The sequence below is a fragment of the Crocuta crocuta genome, unplaced genomic scaffold, assembly GCF_008692635.1.
Source record: "Crocuta crocuta isolate KB4526 unplaced genomic scaffold, BGI_CrCroc_1.0 scaffold243, whole genome shotgun sequence".
Taxonomy (NCBI): domain Eukaryota; kingdom Metazoa; phylum Chordata; class Mammalia; order Carnivora; family Hyaenidae; genus Crocuta; species Crocuta crocuta.
The window spans coordinates 412,316-425,322 of record NW_027529596.1 but is presented as its reverse complement, the minus strand read 5'-3'; the positions used below and the strand labels follow the sequence as shown (position 1 = coordinate 425,322).

The 13,007-nt window shown below is 43.4% G+C and overlaps 2 protein-coding genes across 3 annotated transcripts in view; one reads left to right on the top strand and one right to left on the bottom strand.

The window, feature by feature from the left end:
* NME7 (NME/NM23 family member 7) overlaps positions 1 to 3,995 on the bottom strand; it is a 250,630-nt gene extending 246,635 nt beyond the window's left edge. For both annotated transcript variants that reach the window (XM_077761775.1, XM_077761776.1), the window contains exon 1: positions 3,917 to 3,995. In XM_077761775.1, coding sequence (XP_077617901.1) covers positions 3,917 to 3,919 — 3 coding nt within the window. In that variant the 5' untranslated portion in view covers positions 3,920 to 3,995. The remainder of the gene's footprint in view (positions 1 to 3,916) is intronic.
* A 186-nt stretch (positions 3,996 to 4,181) lies between these two features.
* Positions 4,182 to 13,007, top strand: part of BLZF1 (basic leucine zipper nuclear factor 1) — a 31,668-nt gene continuing 22,842 nt past the window's right edge. Inside the window, exons 1-2 of the mRNA XM_077761774.1 lie at positions 4,182 to 4,507; positions 5,612 to 5,686. Of these exons, the coding sequence (XP_077617900.1) occupies positions 5,656 to 5,686 (31 nt within the window). The 5' untranslated portion in view covers positions 4,182 to 4,507; positions 5,612 to 5,655. The remainder of the gene's footprint in view (positions 4,508 to 5,611; positions 5,687 to 13,007) is intronic.

The window sequence follows — 13,007 nt, the reverse complement described above, 5'->3', positions numbered from 1 at the left end:
CCCTATGCTACTGTTCAGGCCATCCAGTTCTAGCTATAGAAACTCTTCCATTTGCCTAAGGAAGGCCTTTCTGACTCTGAAAAGTGAGGACTCCATCCTCCAATATTCCCCAAGTACTTTGTAACCTCTTGGGGCACTTACCACGTTCTTTCTTTTTTCATTCAGCAAACATCCGAATGCCTAATATGGTCTAAGCAATAGCAGTGAACAAAATAAAGACTGATCCCTCTCCCGGTTCAGTTTGGTAAAAGCGACAAATTCGTACACAAATAATTTCAACTAAATGTGGTAAGTACAATAAGAGAGGTATGTACTATGTAAAGTGACAAAAAAGAATAAAAAGTCACCTCTCTTTGAGCAGAGAAGTAACCACCACAGGAGACACCTAACCTGGGTCTGAAAGGATCCAGAGGAATTGGCCGGCAAACAAGGGGAGAAGGGTACCCCGTGTAGGAGGAGCGGCATGTGCAAAGTAGAAGGAACACTTACACACCAGCTTGAAGTTGCTCAGATGTTTAGTGAAAGATAAGCAGTTAAAAGGAACGTCTAGGGAATGGAGAGCCATGAAAGGAGCTACACAGGTAAATGGTAGATGATGGGGGGCCCTGGATGCCATTCCAGGGACTCTGAAGGTTATACTGTAGGGTGTGGAGAGCCTACAGTTTTAAAAAGGTGACTTCAGGGGCGCCTGGGTGGCTCAATCACTTAAGGGTCCGACTTCGGCTCAGGTCATGATCTCACGGTTCATGAGTTCGAGCTCCGTTGCGGGCTCTGTGCTGACAGCTCAGAGGCTGGAGCTGCTTCAGATTCTGGGTCTCCCTGTCCCTCTGCCCCTCCCCTGCTTCTGCTGTGTGTTTGTGTCTCTCTCAAAAATAAACAAACATCAAGAAATTTTTTAAATAAAGACATGACTTCAAAGATTTGGGTCTTAGAAAATTCCTTCTTGATACAGAGAAAATAATGGCTTGAAGAACTGCCATTCCACGCTGTTAAAGACATACTGCAACAGTCCAGGTAACAACTAAGGAGATCTCACACTAAAACAGTGACCACTTGAATACCGGAGGCATAGGGAAGAAAGAAAGGTGAACTTGGTTTCTGGTTTAGGTTATATATATTGTAGTATGTAATAACTATAATATTATAGTCGTATAATTATTAAAACTATATTATAGTGATCTCATTAACTAACTTGAAGGAAAAAGGGAAACCAGGTTGAATGATAGCAAGTTCAGTTTTGGTCATGGCAAATTTGAGAGGCCTTTGTGATAACCAGGTAGAGGTGTCTAGGAAGCAACTAGATTAGGCCGTAGCAGGTAGAAGATGAAAAGTGAAGTTTAAAAATTTTTTAATGTTTTTTTTTTTTTGAGAGAGAGCGGGGGAGGGGCAGAGAGAGAGGGAAACACAGAATCTGAAGCGGGCTCCAGGCTCTGAGCTGTCAGTACAGAGCATGATGTGGGGCTGGAACCCACGAACTGTGAGATCATGACCTGAGTGGAAGTTAGATGCTTAACCAACTGAGCCACCCAGGCGCCCCTGAAAAGTGAAGTTTAGACGTGAATGCTTAGGCATTAGTAAAACTCATATGTGTGGATGAAATCACCCCAGCAAAATGCAAGGTAAAAAGTAGGCAAGGCCAGTGGGGAAGAAAGGGGGCATGAATGTTCGCGAACTTCAGTTATCACAGAAAAGCTAAGTAAAACAAACTTTGAGAAGAAATCACTCAATCTGGCACTTTAGGGCCATTAAAAACTTAGAATTAAGAGCAACTTCACTGAAACCACTCAGAGGAAGTCAGATAACAGAATACTNAGAGCGGGGGAGGGGCAGAGAGAGAGGGAAACACAGAATCTGAAGCGGGCTCCAGGCTCTGAGCTGTCAGTACAGAGCATGATGTGGGGCTGGAACCCACGAACTGTGAGATCATGACCTGAGTGGAACTGAGCCACCCAGGCGCCCCTGAAAAGTGAAGTTTAGACGTGAATGCTTAGGCATTAGTAAAACTCATATGTGTGGATGAAATCACCCCAGCAAAATGCATAGACTAAGAACTGAAAATAATTAAGGACTGAGTCCCAGAGAATGGCATGTAAAAAGTAGGCAAGGCCAGTGGGGACAAAAGGGGGCATGAATGTTCGCGAACTTCAGTTATCACAGAAAAGCTAAGTAAAACAAACTTTGAGAAGAAATCACTCAATCTGGCACTTTAGGGCCATTAAAAACTTAGAATTAAGAGCAACTTACTGAAACCACTCAGAGGAAGTCAGATAACAGAATACTGACGATGAAAAAGGGGCATTTAAAGCAGGTGAAAATACTATGGTGTCAAGCAGTTACAGACAGGTAGAGGGGGGATCCGGCAGTAACTGGATAAACTAGCACGGGGGATACGCTTTCTTGCTTTGTCTCATTTTCTCAAGATGAATGACCAGAACACTGGAAAGCAGGAAAAGAAGACAGAGGCTGAAAGCACAGGGTGGGGTGGGGGGAGGAAGGAGAAGCAGAAGGGCGGAAGGGAATGAGAGCTAGCGGAGAGGTGGACGCAGTACCCTTCAACACCACCTTCTCCAAACTAGAAATACAAAACCAAATGAGGAGTAAAATATATATCAAGGTGTAGGTCAGGGGCAGGAGGTCGAGGAAAAGGACTTTCAATCTCTGGCATCTGCTTAGAAGGGAGGCAAAAGCAGGGGAAGGGACAGGGTGTGGGACGTGAAGTCTGGAAAGGACTCTGGGGTGAAGAAGGCTCGCTGAGCAGTGAGGGAGGGAGAAGGGGTGGTGGGAGGGGCTCTGCTGCTAAATTCTTAGACACCCTCCCGACAACAGTCTTCCTTCGATGCACCAGTGTTCTTTGAAAGATTTGCTAATTAAGTGACTTAACTAAAACCCCGGTGTTCTCAAACAGGTGACTCAATTAAGATTAGCTATAGGCTTTTTAGAAATGCAAATGCTAAGCCCCCATTCCTATTGTTTCAGAATTTCTGGGGGTGAAGCTCTCCCAAGAGCTCTTGAGGGGCATTCCTCTTAAAAAGCACCTACCTAGGGGATAATCACCTGGGCTAGAAGACAGCTGATGCAAATAGAGCCAGGATTCAGTGGCCCTCGGAGGGGGTGTGGAGCAACGCCCTGCAGCTAGGGGGGTAAACACTGCGAGCCCTAGGGACACTCGGGTCGGTGCTGAGACCACACACACACACACACACACGGTAAACACTGCGAGCCCTAGGGACACTCGGGTCGGTGCTGAGACATCACACACACATACACACACACGGTAAACACTGCGAGCCCTAGGGACACTCGGGTCGGTGCTGAGACATCACACACACACACACACGGTAAACACTGCGAGCCCTAGGGACACTCGGGTCGGTGCTGAGACCACACACACACACGGTAAACACTGAGAGCCCTAGGGACACTCGGGTCGGTGCTGAGACATCACACACACGGTAAACACTGCGAGCCCTAGGGATACTCGGGTGGGTGCTGAGACATCACTCACACACACACACAGCACAATACTCTTAACACTCGGGTCGGTGCTGAGACATCACACACACACACCACAATACTCTTAAATGAGGCGCCTTAAGGAGAAGCCGAGAACTTGAAAAACGTAGTAATGAAAAATACATTGACAACGTCTGTTGGAAATGGTGTCTGCCTCCACCTGAGACCCGGCGCTCACCCCTACGCTCTGTTACGTTACTCTGGGGGCTCGGCGGTACCGAAGTGGAACTCAGGTGCTGCAAGAAAACAGGGAGAGGAAGGACACAGCCTCTGGGAAGCGGGAAACACACTGGGACGAAGGGGGAAGAAACCCGGACGCCTCCGAGCGTCCCTCCGCCCCAGGCCCGGGGACGCTGCGTGGCCAGGCCCGTGGAGCCGTCGCTCCGGCTGGCCCGGCACTCACCATCGCCTCAGGCTCTCGGCGCAGGGACGTAGGGAGCGCTGCCGCCGGAAGACACCGCCTCGACACCCGCGCCCGTTACTCCAGCAACAGAGCCCCGCCTGCCACCGGAAGTGCGGCCGCCGCCCCGCCCCCTCGCTACCAGGGGCTGGAGAATTAGAGCCCCGCCCCATTCCGCCCGCAGTCCCGCCCTTTCAGGGCGCCGCTTGGGGCCAGCGTCATCACCTGGTCTGGTTGAAGGTGACCCGGAAGTTGTTGTACACAGCCGGCGCTCCAGGTAGTCTATGATTTATTTCTAAGTAGGCATCTATCCATTTTTCGCTTACCGACGCCTTAGACCCTGTGTGCTGAGTTCGTCGAGTTTTAAAACACCACAGAGTGTAGTCACCTCTCTCTTTTGGAAAACTATTCCGGAAACAAAACCCCTGAGAACAGGAAGTGACTAATAGTAAGCAGGCAGCTGGAGTTCTGGAAGGTCTGGGTGGGTCGGCTTCCGAATGGAAGGGGAGTGCGCCGAGAAACTAAGCCCGTGACGCGGAGCCCGACAGCCTGCCAAGTGAAGCCCCCGAAGTCGGAGAGGAAGGACGCTTGGCGGTAAGTCCAAGAGCGGGCTGTGTAACCGAGGGGACGTTTGGAGGGCTGCGTGTTTTCGGCCTCGGCGTCGCGAACGCAGAGGGGACGAGCCGGTCGCTTCCGCACCTGTGGTGGCTCCGCACCCTCCCTCCCGCCTTGGGCCCTTGAGGCGCCTCCCTGGGCTCCGGCGGGGGCCGTTGGAGCCCTGTGTTCGGGGCAGCAGACGGGGTTGTGACTGTCGAGGAAGGTGGTCACGGGGGACGCTGTTCTCCGAGTGATCATTGTCGTGGTGAAACCAGTTTTCATCCTCCTCGTTCGTGTCACTGTACCGGCCCCGCCTTCCTTCTCGTGTTTTCACCGAATCCTGGTCTGTACTGTAAAGGCCCTGGACACGTTTCTGAAAACATGTATTCCATTTTAATTTTATTACCAAGGAAGTTCAAATAATGCTATGTGTGTTTTTGTTGTTTAGATTAAACTTCTAAACAGACGTTCCTTCGGGATATATATAATTGGCAAATTAGTATCACTAATGTCCCCTGAGAAAGTAATTAATTTCTCTAAAATTACTGTTGGGGTGCTTGGGTGGCTCAGTAGGTTAGGTGTGGCTTCAGCTCAGGTCATGATCTCCGGGGTCGAGTTCGAGACCCTCGTCGGGCTCTGCACTGACAGCTCAGAGCCTGGAGCTGCTTCAGATTCTGTGTCCCCCTCTCTCTCTGCCCCTCCCCTACTCGTACTTACTTCCTCTCTCTCTCTCTCTCTCTCTCTCTCCCTCTCTCTCTCCAAAACTAAAACATTAAAAAAATTTTAATAAATAGAATCATTGTTGTCTTAACAATGATACCAAAGCCCCTACAGTAACTTCACGCAATTTCTTAACTAAAGGCCAAGGCATCTATCTGATAGAATGTACTTGGTAGAAACAGTGAAACAAATTTGAAAGTAAACCACCTGTAATTTTTTGAGACCTTTGTTAACCATAATGATATCACCTGTGGGAAGGTTTTGACATGCATGTGTACTAAATGCAGAAACAAGTAGAATATTATATCTAAATTACAGGGACTTATTAGTAAACGTCTTTGTATGGTCTTGTTTTAATTCTTTCAATCTATACATTTTTAGGTTTTTCAGTAGAAGATTTGAGGTGCATTTTCATTGGTTAAAAAATGACTACTCTTGAAAGTTTAGAAGCCAAAGGTAAGTGTTCTTTTTTTGATGTAAATTGTTTTTAAAACATGTAATTTATGACCAGAGGATGAAGGAATGCTTGAGCCAGGTAATAAATCTCATAGAGCTCTTAGGAATCATTTGTGTTTCAGATTTCTTCATGCTTGTTTTGTAACGCAGTGTTTACATTTCAGTACTCAGGTCTACGACTGAATAGTCACATCATCGGATAGTATTCATTACTACTGTCAAACAATTGTTAAACATTTAGTGTGAAAGCAAAGTTTTGCAGCTATGTTTTGTATCCACTAGAAGATTGATTTTTTTTTTAATGTTTTTTTTATTTATTTCTAGGAGAGAGAGAGAGACAGCGTGAGCAGGGGAGGGTCAGAGAGAGAGGGAGTCACAGACTGAAACAGGCTCCAGGCTCTGAGCTGGCAGTCAGCACAGAGCCCGATGTGGGGCTCGAACCCACGAACCGCGAGATCATGACCTAAGTGAAAGTCGGACGCTTAACTGACTAAGCCACCCAGGCGCCCCTAGAAGATTAAGATTTAAATAAACAAGGCAATATAGATTTTAAAGATTTAAGTAGACAAGCAACTGGAAGGTGTAAAAGACCTTTTCTGTTGGGTTGTATTGCTTGGGCTGCTGTAACATACCACCACAAACTGGTTGGCTGAAATAACAGACACGTATCGTCTCACAGTTCTGGAGGCTGGAAGTCCAATGTCAAGGTGCTGGCAGGGCCATGTTCCCTCGGAAGGCTCTAGGGAAGGATGTATTCCAGGTCCGTCTCCTAGTTCCTGTGGTTTGCTGGTAGTTTTGGTATTCCTTAGCTTCTAGATGCATCACCCCGATCTTTGCCTTTATGTGTGCATGGCCTTCTCTCTGTGTGAACGTGCCTATGTGTCCAGATTCTTCCTAAGGACATCCACCGTGTTGGATTAGGGGCCCACCCTACTCCAGTATGACCTCATCCTAACTAATTACATCTGTAATACCTTATTCCAAATAAGGTCACACTCTGAGGTAAGGACTTCAACATATGAATATTTGGGGGAAGGGGACACAGTTGAGCTCGTAACACTTGCTAAATACAGCAGTTACTTTTTAGTCCTGCTTCAGCTCTGCTTTGCTTGTCCTCTGTAGCTACTGATCATTCCCACCTTTTGAAATACTTTCTTTCCTTGACTTTTGTGATATCACTTTTGTTTTCAGCCTACTCTGTAGCCCTTCACAATTCAACACAATAGCCACATGTGGCTATTTGAGTTTGTTAATATTTTTAAAAATTAAAAATTCAGGGGGTGCCTGTATGGCTCAGTCGGTTAAAGCATCCAACTCTTGGTCTCAGGTCAGGTCTTGATCTCAGGGTCGTGAGTTCAAGCCCCATATTGGGCTCCACAGTGGGCATCAAGCTTACTTAAAAAAATAAGTCAAGGGCACCTGGGTGACTCAGTCAGTTAGACGTCCGACTTCGGCTCAGGTCATGATCTCGCGGTCCGTGGGTTCAAGCCCCGCATCGGGCTCTGTGCTGACAGCTCAGAGCCTGGAGCTGCTTCAGATTCTGTGTCTCCCCCTCTCCTGACCCTCCCCAGCTCGTGCTTTCTCTCTGTCTCAAAAATAAAAAACGTTAAAAAAAATGTTTTTTAATAAGTAAAAAAAAAAAAAAAATGACTTCCTCAGTCACCCTAGTCACATTGCTCACTAGCCACATGCGGTTAGCAGCTATTGCATTAAAAAGTATAGATAAAGAATGTTGCCATCACTGCAGAAAGTTCTGTTGGGCACCACTGCTCTAGCTATATTTTCTGTTTCTTTTTCATCCTCCTCCTCTTCTGGTTTATCCTTTAAACATTAACGTGTTTCAGGCCTTTCTCTCCTGCTCTCAGGGCTTCAGTAATTACCTGTAAGAACAACTTCCAAATCTGTCTATAGCCTAGATCTCTCCCTTGTGCTTCAGACCCGTATGGCCTTCTGACCATCTTCAGACAGGCATTGGTAACAGTCTTAGCATGTCCCAAAGTGAACACCTCCTGACTCAGGTTATTATTCTTGGACAGAGTGAGTTCCGGAGGTTGGGGCTTATCCTATTCTCTCAACGGGAAACTATCTTCCAGAAGCCAGCTTTGCAGTAAACTGACCTCCAACAGCAAACCCTTTAAAAGGGATTCAAACATGTTTAGGAAGCAAGGAAGATCATGCCAGTAAATATTTAAGTGAATTTACTCAGCTGTGTAAACAGCATTTCAGAGTTACTAGAAAGCATTAGAATAAGCATAAGTAGAATAAACAAAACAATATAATGAAAGTAATGATGTATAGAGCAATCAAATGGTAACTAAGATGAAAGTCATTAGCATGGTGTATGGCAAAAAGTAAAACCTGAATGTAATATTATCATTAGAGATTAGAAGTTAGTTATTGCAAGGCCTCTGTGAAAGTAAATTATTTTTTATTTGTTTTTACCTGTCTGTATTGAGCATTAGAGTTACAAAGCATTTTCACATACATTGTTTCTTTTTTTAATTTTTTTTAATGTTTTTTATTTATTTCTGAGAGAGACAAAGTGAGCAGGGGAGGGTCAGAGAGAGAGAGAGACACAGAATCCGAAACAGGCTCCAGGCTCTGAGCTGTCAGCACAGAGCCCGAGGTGAGACTTGAAACCATGAACCGTGAGATCATGACCTGAGCCGCAGTCGGACCCTTAACCGACTGAGCCACGCAGGGGCCCCTCACCTACACTGTTTCATTTGATCTTCATTTTACCTTCATTTTACAAGGTAACACATACTTCAGCTGTTAAGAATTCAGCTGCTGTCCCTATTCCTACTTAATGAAATGTTAACTGGTGTTAGTGAACAAAAGTTACATGTATGCATGGCCTAGAAACAGGTGCATTTACTGGAGTTGACATTTGTCAGTTGTCTGTACTTCCTGTAACTGCCTCACAAGAGAAGCAACATCGGTTTATAGAGTCAGAACTTCCTCTCCATGGATGTTGGAGCCATATTGTCATCATGGAGGGATTGCTGCTCAGGCCTCCTTGACAGGAAACACGCAACAGAGAGAAACCATTTGAAAATTAGAATTTGAGGGGCGCCTGGGTGGCTCAGTCGGTTAAGCGACCGACTTCGACTTAGGTCATGATCTCACAGTTCGTGGGTTTGAGCCCCGCGTTGGGCTCTGTGCTGACAGCTAGCTCAGACCCTGGAGCCTGCTTCAGATTCTGTGTCTCCCTGTCTCTCTGACCCTCCTCTGCTCACACTGTCTCTCTCTCTCTCCCTCTCTCAGAAATATATTAAAAAAAGAAAAATTAAAAAAAGAAAAATAAAAAAAAGAAAATTTGAATCCAAAACTTTCTGGAGAGCAAGATTAAAATTACGAGTATAAAAACCAGACTGTTTAGTAACAGTAAACCAAGTGGGAAAACTTGAGACACTTAAATGCTTACAATTCCATCAGATAGTCTAACCTTAACACTCATTCTGTGGAATAACAGGTATTAGATGAGAAAGGAATGCACAAGCAAATAAATTTGGGAAGTTCTGGATTAAAGGAGAGATTATGCTACAGGACCTCCCAGAGCCTTTAACATCCGTGCACACTGTGAATCTGCAGAGATCAGTACACAGCATGGCCCATACTTCTTTGATCAGAGGACTGTTCGTTCTTGGAGCCTGTGACAAAGAGAATGATTCCATGTCAATAAAATGGGGCCTAACCCTTAAGTCCACTATCTATAATATAGACATTTTAATTTAATTGTAACTAAACCTTATTAAATGATACTGGTGACATTTAAAAAGAACACTGATTCAAAATTACTGAGTGACAATCCCTAATTTGTTTAGCGGTTTGAGAGCTGAATCTGCGTATATTCTGAAACGTCTGTCAGACTATAACCGAGTTTAGGAATTAATGCTTTGGTGTAGAGGGAAAAAAAAGTAAGCGGTTTTTAAAAGAGTTAGTTATTGGGTGTTAAAATGAGATCTCAGTGGCGGTTTAACACTGATGAACTTCAGTAAGTTCTTATGCATCTTTTCTACATCAAGCACCATTTTGTTTAGCTGACCGTACAAAGATTAGGAGGCAGACTCTGCCCTGAGGAGCTCCCAACAGTCCAGTCGGTGAGAGAAACAAATTATGTTAAAACACTCCAATATTGCACCATTCTGAGAGCACTGAGGGATGAGAGAAGACCAAGGGTAAGTGATCTGCCAAAGGTCACACAATGTGCGGCAGGAGTGGCTTCAGGTATTTTGACCCAGAGTCTGGTGTTCTTTCTGCCACACCATCCTTCAGACTTAGAGTATCTGTTGTCTTGGATTTATAGTTTTATGGGAAAAGGAGAAATGTTTAATGACAGACTATAAAATCATTTTTGCTCAGCATTCCAGAGCAGGGCTGGCAAGTATGGCCCTCATTCTCCTGAGAACATTTACAAATCTGTTTGATGACAGGGAACACTGACTTTGAATCCCACTTGGGCCAAGGATTATCCCAAATAAAAAAAGAATTCTGTGTTTCTCATTTTAAAACCTATATTATGCAGGGAAAAAAAACCTTAATTTCTTATTAAAGTTTCATCTTTGAAATTTGGTTTTTTTCCTTCTCTGTAGAAGTACCTATATTGTATCCTCAGTTTTGCCTCGTGGTCCATATGCCTAAAATATTTCTCATCCGGCCCTTTATGGAAGAAGTTTGCCAACTCCTATTGTAGAATATTATTTGTTCTGGGGCGCCTGGGTGGCTTAGTCGGTTAAGCGTCCGACTTTCGCTTAGGTCATGATCTCGTGGTTCGTGGGTTCGAGCCCCGCGTCGGGCTCTGTGCTGACTGCCAGCTCGGAGCCTGGAGCCTGTTTCAGTCTGTGACTCCCTCTCTCTCTGACCCTCCCCTGCTCACCCTGTCTCTCTCTCTCCTATAAATAAATAAAAAAATATTAAAAAAAAAATATTATTTGTTCTTTGCCTGCATTTAGTAATCTTTGGGGAAGGCGTTAAGGATGAGCCATGAGCTGGAGATGCGTTTTCGTTCTTTGATAACTGATCGCAAGCAGAAGCAGTGTTGATGAATAACTGAAGAATCATCCCATTGGTTCCCTTCATAGAGCGGGTCATAGGGATGGATGTTTTGCTTCACTTAAACATGACTCATAAGTATGGAGCTAGCTCGCACCGCAGATCCCTCTCTTCCCACCTGAGAGAAGATCATTGCTCATGAATGTGTCCTGGATTGTGCTTAGTGTGTATGTAACAAAGGTTTCCATGTGTGTCATAAGGCACAATTATGAAAGGTAACTTACCAGGTGAGAAAATGGAAAGCCTGGACTCCCGCGTGGCTACGTGCCTGTGCACGTTAGCAACAAACTGTTAGCAACAAGCAGAGTTATTTACAGAGTCGTTTTAGTTGCCATGTCACATAGTATACAACTCTCGTTCTCATAAATGCTGCAGTAAGAACAGTTTAAATAAAACTAAGAGTAAATTGAGGCTGAACCAAGTTGATACAACTTCTTGATTGGAATTTTTGATAGATTTTGTTTGAAAAAAGATTTATTTTAAATACCCAATAGTGTTCCTTTGCCTTTCAGGTATAGCAGCCATTATTTTGTGATTGGTTCTTGAATCTCCATTACCTACAATCCCAACTCAAAAATGCTGTGACTTGCCTAAAAATCCTATTTAATCACAGCAGGTGTCACACCTGCTTCTTGTTTCTTCGCTTCGGTGGACCTGAATGGTATAGCTCTAGCTTGTCTTTTTGTTGTTGCGTTAATTAATCCTCAGTTAATTCATGATTCTACAGAACTTCTTCAATGACAGAATGTCTTAGAGACCAAATTAAATTTGCATTATGTAAAGTTAGAACTTTCTGAAAGCAGGTTTTAAGAACACAGGAGTGGGCCTTTAGTTTCGAAGCGATTCAGTGGAATTCTCCTGAGTGCTCAGGTGCTCTGGCCTGACCTGAGATACCAAACTCTTTCTTTCTTTTTCTGAAGTCTTCCTTTGCTCGTCTTTTGGAAAGTAGAGTTAGTCCTAAGGCCCATGTTAACATACGGTATAGAAATGACAAAATATTTTATTCTAATGAAAAATGTTTTGTAAAATGAAACAGGTTGTACACCAGATACCTTTCTACCTCCCCTAAGATAACTCAAGATTTCCAGTACATTGACACATATGTAGGAAGAACTCCTACATATGTATCAAATGAAAACACGGTATTAAAGTCTAGTTATTCACTTTTTTCTTTAATTTTTTTAATGTTTTATTTATTTCTAGGAGAGAGAGAGAGACAACGTGAGCAGGGGAGGGTCAGAGAGAGAGGGAGTCACAGACTGAAACAGGCTCCAGGCTCTGAGCTGGCAGTCAGCACAGAGCCCGACGCGGGGCTCGAACCCACGAACCGCGAGATCATGACCTAAGCGAAAGTCGGACGCTTAACCGACTAAGCCACCCAGGCGCCCCTAAAGTCTAGTTATTCACTTTTATATAAGACTTGAAAATAAGAAAATAACAGAATTATATTTGATGACATGACTTAAGCTTTCTTTCTCTCCTGAATCAAGATCCAAAGTTTATTATTAGTTTTTTAAAGAGTAACAACAAAGGAAACAGAGGCTAACGTTTAGTGCTTACTGTGCCAAACACCATTCTAAACAAGTCACATATATTCTTATTTAAGTATTGCATTAAATCATAAGTGTTGGGCATACAAAATAAATAAATAAAATGAAATAAGAACACAAGGAATAGATCTCCTGACACTTTGCTAGAGTTATTTGGTGAAGCAGTTTGACAATACAGATCTTTACTTGGCACATTAATTCCATTCTTGGGAATTTATTCAAAAGAAATAATTGAGAAGTTGAGAAAAATCTGTAGGCATAAAAATATTCACTAAAGTGTTACTGTAGAGAAAAATTAGGAAAGGTCTAAATATCCAGCAATAGGATAATTAAATAATGCTATATTAACTTGAAGGAATAATGTAGCCATAAAATGAACAATATGAAGAATGTAGCAAAATAGAAAAATATATTAAGCTTCTAAAGTTAATTATGATTACAATCATATAAAAATAGTGAATAAATTTGAAGTAATGAAAATTATTTTAGAGTGATAAGAATATAGGTAATTTTTTCTTAATATATTTTAATACTGTAATGTTAAAAACCAGAAGATAACGTGTATGATTGTATTTTAATTACTCTGTTTTCTGTATCTATATAACAAAGTTTATGAAGAAGAAGAAAACCATGCCCATTAAAAAATGGAAATCTAATAAATAAACCTAAGGAAAGCATTCTTGTTAGGTATTTCCCTAGCTGTGAAACAGCTTTAT